The sequence below is a fragment of the Chelmon rostratus genome, chromosome 20 (genome assembly GCF_017976325.1).
Source record: "Chelmon rostratus isolate fCheRos1 chromosome 20, fCheRos1.pri, whole genome shotgun sequence".
Taxonomy (NCBI): Eukaryota; Metazoa; Chordata; class Actinopteri; order Chaetodontiformes; family Chaetodontidae; genus Chelmon; species Chelmon rostratus.
The window spans coordinates 12,694,745-12,713,509 of NC_055677.1; the positions used below are offsets into that span (position 1 = coordinate 12,694,745).

Sequence of the window (18,765 nt, forward strand, 5' to 3'; positions counted from 1 at the left end):
GAACTATAGATAAGTTACAATTCCAATGAAATGTGATGCAATTGATCCATATGTCACTATGTGAATGTACCCACATGAACTGTGGGCAGAAATATTTGCAGCACATTTGCTGTTTGTATTTCCTGTGTACATTAAAACTGACACGAAACAAATACCTAAGATTACTGTTGCAGCAGCAGCATTGTGATTCTGTGCATATTGCATGTAGATCAAGGGTGTGACACACAAGTTCCCAGCACACAAGCCCGTAGTGACTCATTGAGGCGTTTTTGTAAGTTAAAATAGGGCCTAGTCTGGAGAATGCATGACTTTGAGCAGTTTCCTTGGCAGTATCTCTCGTAAAATGCGGTCTTAATTAGACTAAAGAAAGCATCAGTCCAGCTTGATTTACAATCTCTGAAAAGGAGCCCATTATTCCAATGTTAGGTTGGCTCCTTATCTTGCTAAAATTGACCTTGTTGAGCAAGTGCCACAGCACGAAAAGTGTTTTTACAACACCGTCAGCATTTTTTCCCTGAAGGCTGTGCACTAATAAAGAGAACAAACAGGCAGGTTCTCTCTTCAGCTGTGATTCTCTGCCAGACCACAACTCAGGAAGGCAGTGTGTACTCAAGCGGCCCCGCAAAATACAATTATGGTAGTGCGATGCTGTTTTCTCACATAGATAGATTAAAAAAAACACATGTATACTATTCATAGAAGAGGGGTTCAGTGTGTATGCGCCTTGTAGTGACAATTGCTATTCTAATTTTAAATACTTTCTCTAATATTCACTTACAAATTACTTAAAGTTTTATGCAATGCATTGTATCATGGTTTGATTTCTTATTGAACTGATTTCTAAAAGTTAAGTAAACCAGATCATTAAAAGCCTGAGTTGTACAGTTGTTAGACAGCAGACAGAGATTCTCAGAGATCGATGCTGGATTAATTGGGATGTTTTCATCTCTCTCTGAGGTTAATTGCACTGTGACTGGCTTTATGAATGGAGCAGCCAGCCAACTCACTGCCTCCACCTCCTCCTCATCCTCCTCCTCCTCCGGCAGGAACAGCGGTGCCAAGTTGGAGCGCAGGATGCCCAGGTGCCAGCAGAAAAAAAAAAAGATTAGATATCAGATCAGCCAAGCACGAAAACAGACCGAACTACCTCTGATTTCCAGCACGCAGCTTCCCCTCTCGTACCGCTCCATCCCGCCACCGCTCTGTGTCACCATGAATACAGGAAGAATCAAGGTTGGGTGCCAATCCCTCACCTCGCTCGCCGTGCGCCCTCCCTCCTCCTCCTCCTCTTTCCTCCGTGTAATACAAACCTCGTGATCGCCCATTCAGCCTTGCCTGCGTCTGCTGCTTTGGGGGAAAATAATAAGCCGACTTACCGAGGGGGCAGGCAAGCCAAAAGTATCCGGGAGACAGACAGGTGTCGCGGAAGTTTACACTTGCAGAGGCGCATCCCTCCGCGTCTTTTTTCTTTTTTTTTTTTGTCAGTATCTGGGATAACGTGAAAGAGATTGTAACTGGCGGTCATCCGGCACCCATTGATCCTGTGTAAGTGATTCTCCACATCAACTCACCGCGAATAGGTGAATGTTAGCCTGTTGTAACGAGCAGGGATTAATGAAACACGAGCCTCGTTGTCAGGTGTCTGCTTTAGATGTGTGATTCGCAGGCTCGGCGCGCGCTCGCATACCTTAATATGAAAACGCACGTTTCTGCGAAATGTCTTTGATCACATCTTCACTGCCGTTTGCTGCAACCTGCCCGATGCATCTGCGGATCCCGCACAGATGTTACCATACTGTGACCGGATGGATGGCGTGAATCGGTGCTGGGTTTGAAATGAGGAAAGTGCGGCATTTTTGCGGGATGTGAGGTGGATGTAATCAGGTGAATTTGCTGAAAAGATAACTGAAAGCAGGTGCAGAGTGTGACTCATCTTTTTTTCCCCCATGGGGACACCCTACATGTTTTGGTTTAATTAGCAGGAGCTGATCAAAATAAAGTCATGCTTTGCCTCAGAGCCATGGTTGCAGAGAAACCTTTAACCCAAAGGAATGCAAGCTGGAAAGCCTTATTTGGCAGCCCCTCTGAGTGGGTGGGCAGGTAGGTTTATTTCTGTTGTTTTCTGCTGTGGTGGTGCCTTTCACCTGTTGACAATAATACTAGGTCATCTTGGGAACCTTTTTAGGGAGACACCAGGAATACGTTTACCCACGTACTGGATGAATCAGTGTGCTATTCTGAGCGATTCATTCAAAGAAAACTAGAGATCACTCAGCTTGAGTTACAGCCCATTCTTAGAATTTGTGCTACCGCCGTCCTCAACACTTTGTCACATGCAAGGTGACTCAGAGGAAGATTCAATTAGCATCTGTTTGGATTCTAACACTTCAGGTCAAAATGTGTGTGCATGCATGTGTGCTGTGTGTGTGTGTGTGTGGGGGGGCTTCATCTGCAGCACTCTCACCTTTGCAGCCTCCTCTCTTACTCTACATAGAGTGGTAATTGGCCAGGTAGTGATGGATGTGACACAGCAGGTAGATGTCAAACAGTGACAAATGATCAAGGGCTTCCTCAGACTGAGCCTCCGGTGAGGATTTGGATCTATCCCTCTGTCAAATATGTGGGCGCAGTACAAGTGAAGTGGCGTGTCTTCACCAAATATGTTTTTTTTGACATAATCTAAGCTTTATTTAAGGTGGTAGTACTCTTATTTGCAAGGTTGGCTTGGAAAAAAGTCCAGACTCAAGATAATGTTTCTTTAATGGTACTTTTGTTGCTAGTTTTGCACTTGTATTAAGTGACACACCACAAGCAAAACATAATACAAAACAGCAACATAACAGGCCTTTTCCTTTTTGACTTAAAGCCCAGGTGTTGCTAATACCATTAAGAATCTGTTCTAGTCATGCGCCCCAGTAAGTCCTGACACTGTGACAGTGAGCCAGCATGCACAGTGCTCAGATCCTGAAACTGAAGCAGCTAAATGGAACTCAGCCGTCACTGATGTTAGTCTTTACACCTGCACTTTTCCATCTTTGACATGTCAAAATGTCAAGTGCACACTCTCTCTGCATGCTTTAAATTGCTTCTCATGTGTTAGAATAAGGTGTCATACAGATCATGATGCAGTAGACTTCTTTACATTGCTGCTTCTCTCCTGCAGTTTTCCCTATATCCACTGCGACCATTGCTTCAGTGGTGGTGAGGAGGCTTTTACCTCATAAAAAAGTGATGCAAATTACTTATTTAATGCTGATATTGTCGGCCAACATTCTGCACATTATGCAGATTTCTTTTTTTTAAGCATTTCCATTAAGTGCCCCTACTCATTTGCAGATGCTTATGGTGTTTGTAACCACTTGCACGGACTTAACATTGCAAGGATGTTAAGTATGAATGAATACTTGGTTGATTGGTGTTCTCATAAATTCAGGACTGCTGGGCCTGTTCACACTATGTGCTCTACTTTTTACTTTATAGCTAGTCAGATGGTGAAGCAGTTGCAATAGAAATTTTAAGCTGACATGTAACTAAAAAGTGAACTACAGTCCTGTAGTCCACGATTGTTGTTACTTGTTCTTTTCTCCCCTCTTGATGTCACTTTGACAGATACTGGGCATATCCTGGGCTGCACAAACACCATGAACACCTCTGCTTCTGCTGTTATGCTGGACGCAGGAAGACAAATGACCAGAGAGTCAAAAAAAAGACCATCACACACAGAAACGAAGCTTGGGTTTGAAATGAGCTGTATTCACTGTATTCACTTTCAGTCCAAATAGTCATTTCAGTGAAGTCATTCTCAATCTCCTTCCCTCTGGCTGTGACGAAACGCTGATCCAATGGAGAGTGTCTAAAACAAGCAGTTCATTTAGTGCTTGGCTGCATCTGCCCTTTTAGCGCTCCAGCAGGGCCTTGTCCTCGGCTCGCCCATCTTCCGCTGACTCTCTGAGGTGATAGACGGCAGCAGAGCCAAATGCTCTGCAGCACTGTGTAGGATGTGCTGTTATTGGTGGATTTGGGATGATTTAGTATCAGTTTGTACAAGTTTTCATTGAAGACGCGATTGATTGATGCACACAGTGTGTCCTTTGGGGAAACGACAGGTTCCTGTTCATTCTCCTGAGAGACGCATCAGTATGACCTATTTTCTCTGTGAAGCCATTCTCTCTCTCTGTCAGCGCTGTGTCAGTCTGAACGTGTAAGCTGACAGTATTACACTGGTGCACTTCATTGTAGTGCTGGTCAAAATGTGACAGGGGTGGCCCAAGTTATATTTTTAGATTTTCTAATAACTGATGGCTGTGTTTCAACTCAGAGGACTGCTTGTCTTCAAAGCAGATTCACATACAGATGCTTTAAAGGTTACAACTGATAAAATAATGAGCTGCAAGAGTCACTTTTCAATCATCTGGCTGATTGGTACCTACAGCAGCCAGATGTACATTTACAAATCCAATCAAAATCATTTAAATCCTCATAATTCCTTGAATGCAGCTCTGAAAATAAGATAATCTGAAACACTAGATCCTTGTCGTGGAAAATTAGTTGCTGCAGCCGCAGCTACCAGAAAATAAATGTCAAAATAAAACAGAATATTCTGAATGGGGCTGTGGTGTTTCACATGTATGGATGAGAGGATATCTATTATAGCAATGTAGTTTGTAGAGAACTTAAGTGAGAGAAAGAATAATACACAATAGAGTGTTAATTTGGATGTATCCATAGCTGTTAGCATTTTGTGCAAAGTGCATGAGTGTTGTTGTCTCGGTCCGATTCGATTCCTAGGAATTACGCCGATAATTGGCTATTCCACACATTAACATTTAAATCCAGTGCCAATGTTCATTCCCAATGCAGGAAACGTGTACCAAGATGGAGAGTCAGTGTGTGGAAATTTGGGTGGTGGATAGTGTGTAGTGCATCTAACTCACAGACCTGTGATTAATATTTTTGTTGCCTAATATTTAACATTAATCATAATTAATTTACCCCTGATCATAACTATCCTGTAGTTGTCATTCCTGGACATTGCAGAAACTGAGAATTTAAAAAGAAATATGCAGCATACTGATGATATGTTTGTATAGATTATATGCGCTGAGGCATGCACACAAACAGGTAAACTGTAATGATCAGAGACTGAAATGTAAAAATCCAGAGTGGAGTTTATCTGGTCAAAACAAGGCTGTTGCTTCTGTGGCTGGGGAAAGGCCTGTTCGGGAATCATGCTCTCTGCAGTCTAATAGCTGTTGGTATTCTTACCAGACAGCACACAGCTCACTTTTACATCAGCTTACCAAGATGGTGTTCAGTTTAGCCGACAACCTGTCTTCACTGAGACTCCTGAGCGAAACTTGTGAAGCACTGAACTGTGGAGGCAGTGTCCAATCAGTGTCACTTACAAAGGGATTCCTGCTAGCCTAGCCCACACTCTTTTCCACCATGTGCAGACTGACAGCTCGTCTGCACTGTTGTTGAGGGCGTGATAGCATTGCTGCAGGCTGCTCCACAGAAGAAGCATACCTTTTAGACATAAAGCACACATATTTGTGTGTGTGAAATTGTGAATATGGATTGGTTGTGTGTACAGTTGCTGCCCTCAAGTGTGTGCGTCACTAAAGCTTCAGAGGCAGACACTCTTGCAGACATAAATGATGCTCCGTCCCCGTCCTTGACACCACTCACTATAAAAAGAAGGCCTGAATAATTGCCTTCCCTTGTGGCTATACAATAATGGCCATACAGTAATGGTGCATTAATCTCCTCCATACATTAGGAGCCTAACAGGGACTGAAGACAAATATGTCAGACCAGCCATTTGCAGTCGGTGTTGCAATATGTTACAGAGCAGCAAGGTTGATTTTTCCACTTGCTAATTTTAGACTTATAAAGGGTTTGGAATTTGTGAATGTGGGTTCTTCGCAAGACATGAAGGTCTACAGTGCAGTGCTGAGAGAAAGTAATCACCCTCTCCTATTTTCTCTGCATTTTTGCAGACATTTCACTATAAAACCAGCTTAAATTTTGCTGTGGGTTCCAGTTGGAAATGGGTTAGGGTTAGAGGGAAGGATTTCAAACCAAGAAAGTCAAGCTTTAGGTATAAAAAAACAAGACACAACCCTGTTGCTTCCTTGAATGTTACGAAGTGTATACACGCCAAATTGTGTGGGGCATTGTGAGATTGTTAGATGTGATATCAGGTTATATTTAAGACAGTAGTTTCATTAAGAATTTGGTAATATGTGTGTTAATATTGTCAGTAGCCAAATAGGTATAGTTTCAGTGGCTCTGGAAAGAATTTTAGGAAAAAGGGTTTGATGATCTGTGATGTCATTCACTCAAGGATTGCATTTGAGACATTATATACATATGTGTATCCTCAAAGGAATAGTTCAACAATTCAGGAAATATGTCTGTTTTCTTGCCAGGTTAAATCAGATTTGTACCATTCTCATGTTTGTCTGGTAAATCTACCCCAATGGTGTGTTCACAGAGAAGGTCAACGTTACTGCCGCAGTCTGACGCAGAATCATTTTTGTTTATCTGCCTCAGAGAGCCAGAATCCCTTACTGTACATTAGCTGGTGAACTTGTGACAGGTTGAGAAGCGAGGGTGAGGATAAATTCACTTTTTAATCCCCCAAATTTAAAAAATTTACTCTCCTACTTTGGGTAAACAGCTCTGGATCCGAGCAGAATCCAGCATTGGCTCTGTAGCTTCTCTCTACACATTTTTGTCGCCCAGTGTGAATAGATGTGAGTTTATGTCTATTTGCATCTTAGCAATGACATTGTTTGTTATTGCGCCATGTGAAAAATTTGCTTCGCATTCTGCGTGAACGCCACAGAAGGCTGCAGCCAGTTAGCTTAGCTTAGCATAAAGACTGCAAACACCTAGCTAGCCACTGCTCATCGCTTAAGAACAGTCCGACACATTACCGTTATATGTTTTTACACTTAAAGTTTTGTATAGATTCAACAAACAAGATACAACATCCCACTGCTTTAAGTCATAATGCTAAGCTAACCTGACCAGCTGCTGGTGTAGCTTCATATTTACCGAGTCATAACTCTGCAAAATTCAAGGAAATTGCTTGATGATTTTCACTGGACTGAACCAGGATCTGTTTAGTGATTCTCCTAAAAGAATGGGAAGTTTTTTTATAGCCAATAACCTTCTAACTATTTCACCAGCAGCAATAGAATAGGGCTGGAAGAATGCTTTGTGGGGCAGGGGACATTGCACATCTTGCTGTAAAGTAAATGGCCATCTTCACACATGGGGTCAGGTAATATAGTCCATTGCCTGTGACATGTAGGATCAGTCTGCATGTGTGGACACATGCTGACACATGTACGTCCACTCGTGGCTGGGAGTCTATTTTAACATCTTGTGCGTAAAATGGGATTCTGTCAGACTGAATAGCCTTTCCAGCGGCGAGGGCGAGGTCTCGTATCACAGCGGCTGAATGAGGAGCACTGTGAATGGCGTTGTGACAGTCTGTATTTACACGGCGTGATAACAGATGTCTGAGACTGAGAGATTTTACAGCTCTTTGCAACTTTAGCCGAGAATGTGAGGATGGAATGAAATGATAACTTTGAAAACAATGTTCCTCTGCTTTCCCTGAAGCTTGTCATCAAAAAGACAACCGTTCTTCAATTTCAGACAAATGAACTGAAGTTTATTTTATCGCGTAGATGCTCCAGGACATCCGACGGTGAGTGATTATATTAGAGTGTGTCTTTGAAATAAATGGACCGTAATCTCACAGCAACAAAGTGTAGGATATTGCTTCCTGAATTTTTGAGGAAGTTCAGCGGCAGTCTGTCTTGAGATGGGCCCTGAGCTGAACTGGAGGAGTGAGTGATATGCTGGGCGAGGGAAGAGACGCTCTGTCGATGAAGCTGTTGGCCCAATAATAGAACGGACATAATTGTCTGGCCTTCTGAGTCATCATTGCTCTCTCCACTGGCACTGCTCTCCTACCTTGTTTAGATGCTGCAGTTAATGGACCTTCTCCTTCTGTCCATTTCTCCATCTGTTTCCTCCTCCCTCTGTCATCCCTCTGTTTTTATTTTCATGGACCTGCCCTCGATCTCGCCTGTCCATCGCCCTTCCTTCCCTTCTTTGCTTTTTGCCTGTCTCACCCCTCAAATAACAGTTGTCAGACTTGTTTTTAAGTTAGTTCTATCACAAACTTAGCCAAGACTGTAAATCATAAAATATGGGAGGAAGTCAAATACCACGCTAGATTTCACTAATAGCTGTATAGCTTATTTGGATAAAGAAAACACTAATTCATGTAAGGTTTCCAAATGGATTGCAGCCATGCACAGTGTGTCTACATTAGTACACACACCCTCTGTGCCACATACCTGACAAGCAAGAAAAATACCTGCCCTTTACATGTTGCTAAACAGAAACACAACATCCATCGCCATGTAAGTGCTATGTTTGTTGACAGTAGACTTCACAGCTGCCTGCCAGCTTTCCATTTTTTTATGCAAAAAATAAGAACTCGTCACAGAGATGGAAAATACAGGCAGAAGTGTGATTTGAGTGTCTGTGATCTGGAGTATAATGCCACTGACCGCTCAGTTGCATGGAGTGGTGTTGATTTGTGCTTATTTTGGTGCTGTTGAATTGTGCACGCTCAAATTTCTTCACAAAACAGTGATTTTGTTCATTGATGGTTAAAAGCACATTCAAGTTTGACATGCAGAGACCACAATTCCCCAACCACTGTTTGTTCCTGTTATAATCAGGAATTGTGTTTATTATTAAAAGCCAAATTGCTTATTTCTTGTTTCTAATAGCCATTTTTTAGTCATACACAAGTTTCTATTCATCCACATTTCGTTTCCTGCTACAGTCTTCCTTGTGGCTCTTGTAAATCGCATCTACACTGCGTTTACGCCTCCTTATCAGAGGCGGAGAATTTTCCCCACAAAACTGACACAAATAGCTTGACCTCAGTAAACCCAGCGGAATACAGTCATCCCCTGTTAACATGTCTCTTACTATTAGGCTGTTTGTTTGATCCTCCCTTAAATGCATATGCAATGAGGAGACAGGCGCAAACCACAACTCCAGCCTGGCACATCTGTTGGATACATGCAGCACATGTGTATGGGGTAGAATGCGTCACATCTGCATCTAAAGAACAGGGACAACAGCCTCAGTGAATCTGGTCCTGAGTGTATTTGCAGATCATGTTCTGAGGATGGTGGTTACTCTTTCATAGCATAGAAATAACCAAAATATTTCCAGTATTTTTGGTTTTTACAAGTTTTCAAGTTTTATTTCTTCCCTCTGGGGGCTAGTTAAGGATCAAATTAGTGATGACCTGAAACAGTAAAAATATATTTTTTTTCCAGCCTCTATGGTTTGAAAACAAACCCTCAGCCAATTTTCAGCTACTCAGAGATCAGAGCCAATGCTGCAGGCAAGCAACTGCTGCAACAATATATTTTGTTCATTACTTCTTTCACATGATTGCGCCGTTTCAGTGGACCTGCATGTTGGATTCCAGCTTATCGTTGTGAGAATGTGACTCTTATTTTTATTCATTACCCCAAGCTGTGCCAGAGACCTATTGATGTTCTAATTTCTTAGCTAATAGAGGTTGATGAAAGTCATGAATTACTGGATACCAGGTGTCCTCTCAGTCACTCTGACAAGTGTCAGGCATATTAATGTCGGAGTGAATTGATTCCACTAATGCACACATTTTGTAATTTCTCCATCCCTCTGTCTTCCCCCAGGGTTGTCCCAGCCTCGGCCCCCAGAGCAGCAGCGCCTCTCCTTGTCCTCCCCCCTTGGACCAGCAGCCAGGAAAGATGGGCCGGAAGCTGGACCTGTCGGGCCTGACGGACGACGAGGCGGAGCACGTCTTGAAAGTGGTCCAGCGGGATATGAAGCTGCGAAAGAAGGAGGAGGATAGGCTGAGGTGAGATGGGATTCCCCCGCCAACGCTTTTTCTGGTATATTTGCACATTTGAGGAAGACACACACAGGGTGTTTGGAGAGGAGCTGATGAGGAGAGACTCTCTTGCCTGTGAGCAGAAATGACCAGATACAGTGATATGCAGCTGGCTATGTAGACAAAGACACTTTTTAAATATCTCGGGTTCAAATCTCCCTTCTATCCTCACACACCCTTGCTAACGATAGTAAGCCTGCAAATGCTAAACTATAACTTACTAAATCTATAAGTTGGAATGTTAAAGTTGAAGTATTTTGCAAGAGCGCAAGTATAAACCTGACAGGGCTGGAAAGGCCAAGGAGCAAGTAGATGAGTTCGTGTGACAACCTCTATAGCCTCATTTAGCCACTTGCTAGCAACTGCCTTTTTAAAGTCACATAAAAGCTTCAATATTCACTAATGGGGTGTTAACTGACAGATTTTATGTTGTTAAACAAAACGGGAAAAACTCTTAAGCTTGTGTTTACCACAGGTATCTCACAAAAAACCTATTCAGAAAATCTATTTGACTTGAGATGAGGGAACTGGATGTGCAACAATGCTAACTTATTCTAAGGTTTTAGCACTCATTCCTGAAGCACTCTATAAGAGCGATACTTGGCATTTAAAGAGTATGAAGGGTGGTGTGTTTTCTTTGCATTTACAAAACCAAAAATAAATAAATAAATAAACTAATAAGTAAAAGGTGTAAGTAATTAAACTGTGTCATCTGCTCTAATGTAAGCTGTCAACGTTAGCATGTCCGGCTAGCTAGCTTACTGCCTATGGTTGTAACCCAGTGTTACTTTTAAAGACAAGGCGCATGTCATTTCTAACATCATGCTAGAAAAATACCTGTTCAGGACTGAGGCGTTCACCCTTAATGGTAGAGTATTGGATTCAGAGCTTTAGCGTTCGCATTAGCTTACTTTAGTTAGCCGCACCTGATAAAATCCTTGCTAGCCACATCATTTCAGCCAACAAAATCCATGTTTGACCACTAGTAATGAGATGTCTGCTTTTGTGTACTTTAGTGGTAAACTTAAGACTATATAAGCTACGGATGCACCGTGCTAGAAAAGCTTGACAAGCATTGCAACAGCAACCGAGGGGTTGAGGCTTAGCAAACTCAGAGAATAACGGTAAATCTGCACAAAATACTTGACAGTAAATGTAACCTGATCCATCTGTCAGTGAGCTGAGACAGCTTTACTTGCGGCTGATTTATTTCATCCGTTTCAGTGGATTGATGTGGCCAACAAACAATCCTCAAGATAAGTGTTTATCTTTCAAGTCATTCATGTTAGCAGCCCATCAATAATGGTCGTATGTGCAAGTCTCCAGTCTGTGAAGAGTTTATTCATACTCGAGGCTTTGGCTGCCATTTATAATCCGCAATATTGTTTTTATTTATCAGAGATTTTACTCCAAGTCTGTTGTCGTGACAAGTGGAAGCATGCAGCTGCTCATGCTTTGTTTTCAGCCGCAGTTATTTCTTTGCAGGATTTCCCTCAGTATGGTTTATCAAGGCACAGTCGGGGGGCCGTGAGGAGGAAGACGTTTGTCTTGTATTTTCTGCTCGCAGCTTGGCAGGTCTGTCGGGGTCAGTTGGTCGGGGCCTCAAGGCTCTGCTTCGGTGTCACAGGCTCTTACTTAACATGTGACAAGTGCTGGTCTGCTCTTCCTCCTCCCCTCCCGTCCTTCACTCCCTCCCTCCACTCCCTATGACAGACTGTAGTCAGGGGGGATTCACTTCGGCTGTGACAGGCCTCTGTGGGGGTTTGGCCATCAAATGTGTGGTCAGATCAGTGTGTCTGCTTTGTTTCAGCATGACTACAGGCACAACTTTTAGTATTAAAACTCCAGTGTATGTAATTTCACAACAAAATCCAAAATATGTTTCAAGTGTGGCTGTACCCTATAATTTTGTGAACACAAATATGCTCCCTTGACTACCTACCAGGCTCCAGCATCAGCTATTTTGTTGTGGAGATTAGATGTCTTTCTTCAGATTCGAACGGTGATCCTTGTGGTTTTGTGTTCTTGCGTGGATGCCATGAGTGATTAGGCTGATTTACTTGGAGCACTAAACATCTTTGCTGTACTCTGAGGAGCACAGCAAAGTTGCTTCACAAACCAGAAAGCAGGCGTTGGTCTGCGCTGCTTGAAACTCTACTTATTTTCCCAGAATCGGTTCAAAGCAAAGATGGTGTGTTCCCAAATTACTGGGCTGTAAAATGTTCTCCCATCAAGCTGTCATGACTGATGAAACAGAATTTATGCCTCTCAGGCTGTTTATTACTGCTGTTTACTGCAACAAGATGAGCAGATTAATGTTGATGTAGTAGCAGGCAGATATTTATTAGGCAACAGTTGTTCGTAAAAGCAATCAGGCTCTGTGTTTGTAGCCTTATTGAGTTATATTGACTTGTTAGATGTTTTAAAAGCAAACTTGTCAAAGCACATATTAGATGCAAACTGACAGTCAAATTGGCTTGTTTTATCAGCTAAAACTGTAACTGTGTTACATGATCACACATCTGCCGTGCAGATTTACTGATGCTTTCTGCAGGCAGTGCCTCCCGAAAGCCTCACTGGTGTCTCGACTCCGTCAGCATCAGCATTTGTCTCACTTCTCTGATCTCTTTTGCGAATTTACTCACATGATGGCAAAAAATAATCAGATCCTTTAAGTTAGTCCTTTAACCCACTGAGTTATAATAGACTCTAAAAAATACTGCAATTAAAAGTTGTGCCTCCAGTATTTGATTTTTTTACCTATCAAGTACTAACCCTTTTCATGAAGTCATACAGTATTAATGTAATATTTGCTTCTGAATAAATGTCCCGGCAGTATTTTAATCTCGTGTAATCTTTATCAGGACAGTATCAAGCAACTAAGGAGAGAAGGAATAAAAAGTGGAAAACCACAAAATGGAAATACCTGCACATTGCAAACTTGCACTTAAGTGCTTGCCTAAGTGAAGCAATAAGTCAATTACTAAATTAACAGAAGATCAACAGATTGTGATTTTATGAATGAATCTTTTCCAGTTGAGGAGAAGTCTATGCATGTTCCCTCTCTGATATTACAACCCCGCTTGATTTCACTGCTTTGCAAGGAATCAGTGGATTCACTTGAGCATTTGAAGTAGTAACATATACTGCTCCCTACTAAATACTGTTCATATACTAAATACTTCACAGCGTCATCGTAACTACATCTTTTGTTGTTGTTTTGATTGAGAGACCCTTAGTGGCAGAAATTACATTTAAGAACAAGGTCATGTCCTCAGTCAGTCTCAGGCTCCAGGCATCTTTCCTGTTGTTGAGCTCCTGTCTTACGTGTTTTGCGTTGATGAGTTTTTTCCATTGTGTCTCATAAAAGAAAGAGTGCCCGTGTGTTGACCTTTGTGCACTTCTGTTTTGTTAAATGCAGCTAGTTAAAAGAGCTAAAAACAGCATGCAGTGCCTCTCAGTGTGGCTGCAACCAGTCAGGTTACAGAGGGAGAGAGAAAACCCACTTGCCTTTAATGTGAAATGTAAAACGTTTCACAGTTTCACAGTTTCTCATATATGAATAGGAATATGAAAACAGATGGTGGTTGAGGATGTCAGCAGAGAGCTGTCTGCCTGTGGGGTTTTCTCTCCCATGCATGGTTGACATTTGTTTTTCTTCCTTGAATGAAGTCAGCCCTGCAGAGTTGTAAATTACCCTGCTGAAGGATTCATGGCATAGTTTATAAGCCTCAGCCGGCACTTTAAATGCTCCATTTTAATTTTCCCCCGTGCTGAATAATAAGAAATGCTGAAACACTTAATTGATATTACCTCCTGTCTCATAAATACTGAACTGTAATAAATATGTAAATAAAATGATGTACATAGCTATAAGCCTAGTTAGGTTTCTTTCTTTTTTTTTTTAGTTCACCTAAAGTTTTAATGTGGGCAGCTGCAGCTAGTTTATCTTGTCTCTGCACGTTCAGCATTTCATTACTGTGTGAGGGACTTTTTATTATTATGATGTTCATTATTATCATTTCAAAATGTCTGTATCTCATGCATTTAGTGATGATGCTGCTGTGCTCATGTATGAAGTGCTTAAAGGTTGTATTCTTTGCTGATGACACACCGCTGTACTTCACTATTTGGTCTAGGTCTAGGTGGTCTAGGTAATGTAAATGGCTGGCTTTTGTCTTTTGCAAATTCAGTGAAGTAAAGGCACCATCCACATCAGAGAGAATAAGTGGAAAAAAGTCTGGATATGCAGGACCTTAAATAAACTTTTGTGTTTTTTCCAGTTCAGAAACATTTTAAGATCAGATATATCCTTTGAAAAATGTCTCATGTAAGGTTTTTTTCACCAGTAGCACTGTGGAGAGATGTCCCTTTTTTGCTAGTGTCCAGTGTGTATTTACAGTGTGTGGTGGTAATGCAGCAATGAAAAATGAAGACTGCCAGCAAGCAAACGTGTAAACAATGGACAATCACAATTCCAAAAAAGTTGGGATGCTGTGTAAAATGTTAATAAAAACAGAATGTAATCATTCAGTCATGCAATCAGCAACAGTTTTACAAAGTGTTCCACATCAATGTAGCAATATCCTTTGTCCAATCATGTGTTCACAAAGTGATGAACCTCGCTCCATCCTCGCTTATGAACGACTGAGCCTTTCCAGGATACTCCTTTCATATCCAATCATGATGCTATCACCTGTTACCAATCAACCTGTTTACCTGTGGAATGATCCAAACAGGTGTTTTTGGAGCGTTCCACAACTTTCCCAGTCTTTTGTTGCTCCTGTCCCAACTTGTTTGAAACATGGTGCTGCATCAAATTCAGAATAAACAGATATTTAGAAAAATCAATGATTTTGATGAGGTAAAACATTAAATATGCTATCTTTGTGCTGTTTTCAATTGAGTATATGACCGAAAAGGGTTAGCAATTTATCACTACCTGTTTTAATTATTTATCTTTCATTCATTCATTCATTCATTATTTATTTATATTATGAACAGCATCCCAGCTTTTTTGGAATTGGAGATGTTTGATATGTTGGTTACAAATTCTGTTAAAAACCTTTGTTGTGTGTTTTATTTAAAGAAAATTACAGTGGCCGACAACAGCAAACGTGCTGCAACAACCCAAAACATTTCTATCAGGAGAAACGTGCTGCAGCCACAAGGGCAATTCAAAGACACATGAAAATCCAAAGCAGCACGTTTCTCCTAATGGGAATGTTTAGGGGTGCTTCAACATGTTTGCCCTTGTCGGCCACCGTTGGAAATGCATTTATTATGTTCATTAGGCCTGCATTTTTGTGATAAGCATAACTTTTTTTGTAAAGAAAAAAAGGAAAGTTCCTCAGGGTGCCTATAACTGACAGTGGGGTTTACAATTAAACCTAAAATTATGGTAATTATCTGTCAAACAAATGGCATGGTGAAGCCCCCGAGTACATTTCTGAACTGTTGTGTCGTGGATGTCTCAGGAAAGCAAAGGGAGACTGTACCTGTTCTGTCTTTGCTCCTGAAGCTGGGATCAACTTTTTCACCTTTAGTTCATTAGCTTTTCCACACAGAAGTGCTGGTTGTCTTGTTTACTTTGTCTCTGGATCAGCTCTCTTTTCTCATACTCTCTCATTTGTTTTGATGTGTACTGCTAACACCTTCCACCGTGAAGCGCTGTATAACTTTATTTTGAGCGGATGGTGCTACGGAAATGCATCTTTATTAACTTCAGTATGCACCCTGTTTGCGTGGGGTGAGCGAGTGATTCTCCCAATTAGAGAGGGTGAGCGGCTCAACCTCTGGCCTACACCGTCTCAGCGGCCATCCAGTTGGAGGGGCTCATTATGGCGCAGCGCGAGAGGGGAGCACAGATGTAGGCCTCCTTAGCAAACAGTGCAAGCACTCCCAAGGGAGTCGGACTGGGAAATGATTATAGATAGAAACAGCTATCCACCACTGCGTCCGTGAGTGGTGAGAAGATGGCTCCGGCTATCTGTGACTCTTACGGGTAATTTGCTCTCATTGTTAGGAAGGATCCACTTTACACATGTTCCTGGCAAGTCCTTGTATGGATAGGTCAATTACTGTACCTGTATTGCTCACCTGCAAACTCCCTCCAATTGCAGCTGTGACAAGTCTATCCTTCCTATTGAAAGGGCCTGCATTTCTCTGGCTTCTCTGCCAGTGTTGAATAAGGCAAAAAATGATTTTGGAAGCTGAACAATGCTCAGTGGATAAGTCTCAATTATTTGTGAAGTTGTGGGCCAGTGCGCTCCCCAGTCATTCCCTCTCTCTCTCCATTGTGATCGTTCTTTCTTTGTGCAGAGTAATTCCTGGCTCAAGAATGCAGCCTTTTGTCAGAGGGGAATATTTTGCATCAGCAGTTTTAATTAGTCAGTAAAATAGTGACTGTTTTTGTAATGAAGTTGTGTTCAGACAAGTGAGGTGGAGCAGTAACCACAGATATCTTTGTATCTTCTTATTAATGTTCGACTTTGTAGCTCTAATCAAACCATCTGTGGCTGTTTTATTGCGAGGCGGACTTGTCTCATGCATGTAAATGCTTTAGCTTCTTGCTTCTTTTTTTCTTTATGTCAGCTGGTGTTTTATTGTAGCTCTGCTGAATGTGACAGGCAGGAAGGTACAGGGAGCAGGAGTCAAACTGGGAGGTTGCAGCCTTTTTTGAAAGAAGGTGGCAGAGGATGTCACTTGGCCAGAGATGGGACTGACCTCTATTTCCTCCTGTATTTATCCTCCTGGCTCTCTGTCTAGAGATGACACAAACACACACTCAGCTGTCCATATAGAAAGAGGCCAACTTTAAAAAAAAAAAAGTATGATTTTTGAGCCAAAAGATAAAAGCCAGCCAGGCTCTGTTTTGCCCAAATAGCTCTGTCTTCATGACGATCGATAAATTGGTGTAATTGGATTTCAGAGCACGAGCAGTCAGAGGATATTGCCCTTTGTTGCGCGACGGTCCCTTTGGGCTGCAGTGCCATCTCCTCTATTAAAGCAGCACTAAATGGGGACAAATCAACCTTCTGACATCAGCTCTCATGCCTGAGGTCATCGCACAGGGTCGGCTCAGATTTCACTTTGTGCCCACATTTATTAAACGTTCCTCGTAGGATATTGCGCAGTCCATGTGTTAGCTCGTGTGTCGCTTTGATGATGTGTTTCTGTAATGCAGCAGGTTTCCCAGACTCGTGAACTATTGACCTGAACTTGTGTCTGTTAAGAGAAAATCCTGAAATCGTGTAACTAGTCCAGCGGAGCTTTGCAGGAGCTTGAATGAGCTCCATTGTGCTAAACAGACGTATTATTCCCTTCTTCTCAGTGTCGAAGGTGTTTATTCTGTGCCATAATCCAGTGTTGGGTCCTATGTTAACATGTGACGTTCTTTCACATGAAGCAGCCCAAAGCTGCAAGGATGTAATGAGTAACTGCACATACGCTGAATGGAACAGCTTTATGTTGCTAATCGCCTCACCTCCCTCCATCTTTGGCACTAATGTATTTTAATGTAGCAGCCAGAGAAGCGGGTCTGGATAGAGTTGATTTCAGTCTGCCTGTTGTTGTGGCAGTTGTGTTCTCTTGGCTGTGGTTCTCCTTTGGTTTGGATTAGCTGTGTTACGTTATTGGTGTGGGTTATTTGTCTGAGTCATGTTGATGTGGATTGTTTTTGATGTGGAAGTGCTGTGTGCGTACGTAAGGATCTCGTCAGCACTGTGTGTGTGTGTGTGTGTGTGTGTGTGTGTGTGTGTGCGCGTGCGCGTGCGCGCAGCAAGCAGGAAGGACAAATCCTTCTGACCTTTTTTTCTGTGGCCACACTGGCAGGTGTATTACAAGTATGATTTTGTGAGTCATCACACTTCACAGTGTGCCAGGGTAATATTATGATTGATAGAGCCCCCCCTTTCTGCTCACAGTGATGGGCTTCAACTGTTTACAACTGCTGGGCATAATTTAATTTATTTTTCAATCTTTTTGCTTCGTTTTTTGTCCTTGTTCTTCATACATGTCTGTTTTGGCCTAACTTTGATCAAGCTAGGATCGTGTCATCCACTCCTTTGTGTGTGCTGATGGACATGAGGGTGAGAAGATTGATGTTTAAGTGTCCATAACCTGCAGCAGGAAGTGTTTATTTTGGGTGCTTATCACATCCTTTCAAACGACGACCCCCCTCTCTGCTCCCCCTGCTGTTTTGCAAGCAGGGTCTGAAGGCACATGGAAAGAGAGGGAGTTTCCTCGCTGACTTCTGATCGGCTTGGTTGTGCTTTAATTTACTTTCATGTGTTCACGGCTGTTGAGGTGAACTGTACAGCTGCCGCAGACTCTGTGATTTCTAATTAGTCTTTAATATGGCCCTTAGTAGATGATATTTAATATAATTAAACTTAATTAGCAGACAGAAATATAGCCCTCCTGACCACGGCAATTATAAATGGGCATGCTCACGCATACTGTCTCTCTCTGACACACACACACACTCACACACACACACACACTCACACACTGAGGTCCGGTTATCAGAGGTTCAGACTCTCTTTGTATATTAAATAATGCTGTCCTTACGAAAACACTCAAACATCCTATCTAAAAAAAGCAGACTAGTTAAATACATTTTCTAAGTATCTTTTATCTATCATACTCTTGTTTAAAACGTAATAACACTTATTAATGCAATCTAAAAAGTGCGCTAGGCCAGAAGACTGTTGGACTAATATGGCTAATTAAATATTTATTACAGTAGTGTAGCATTGTTTGTGGATGCTGTTGCA

General features: G+C 42.0%; 1 protein-coding gene across 1 annotated transcript in view; it reads left to right on the forward strand.

Moving 5' to 3' along the window:
• The first annotated feature begins 9,830 nt into the window (after positions 1 to 9,830).
• myripb (myosin VIIA and Rab interacting protein b) overlaps positions 9,831 to 18,765 on the forward strand; it is a 96,234-nt gene continuing 87,299 nt past the window's right edge. Inside the window, exon 1 of the mRNA XM_041961712.1 lies at positions 9,831 to 9,955. Within this exon, the coding sequence (XP_041817646.1) occupies positions 9,846 to 9,955 (110 nt within the window). The 5' untranslated portion in view covers positions 9,831 to 9,845. The remainder of the gene's footprint in view (positions 9,956 to 18,765) is intronic.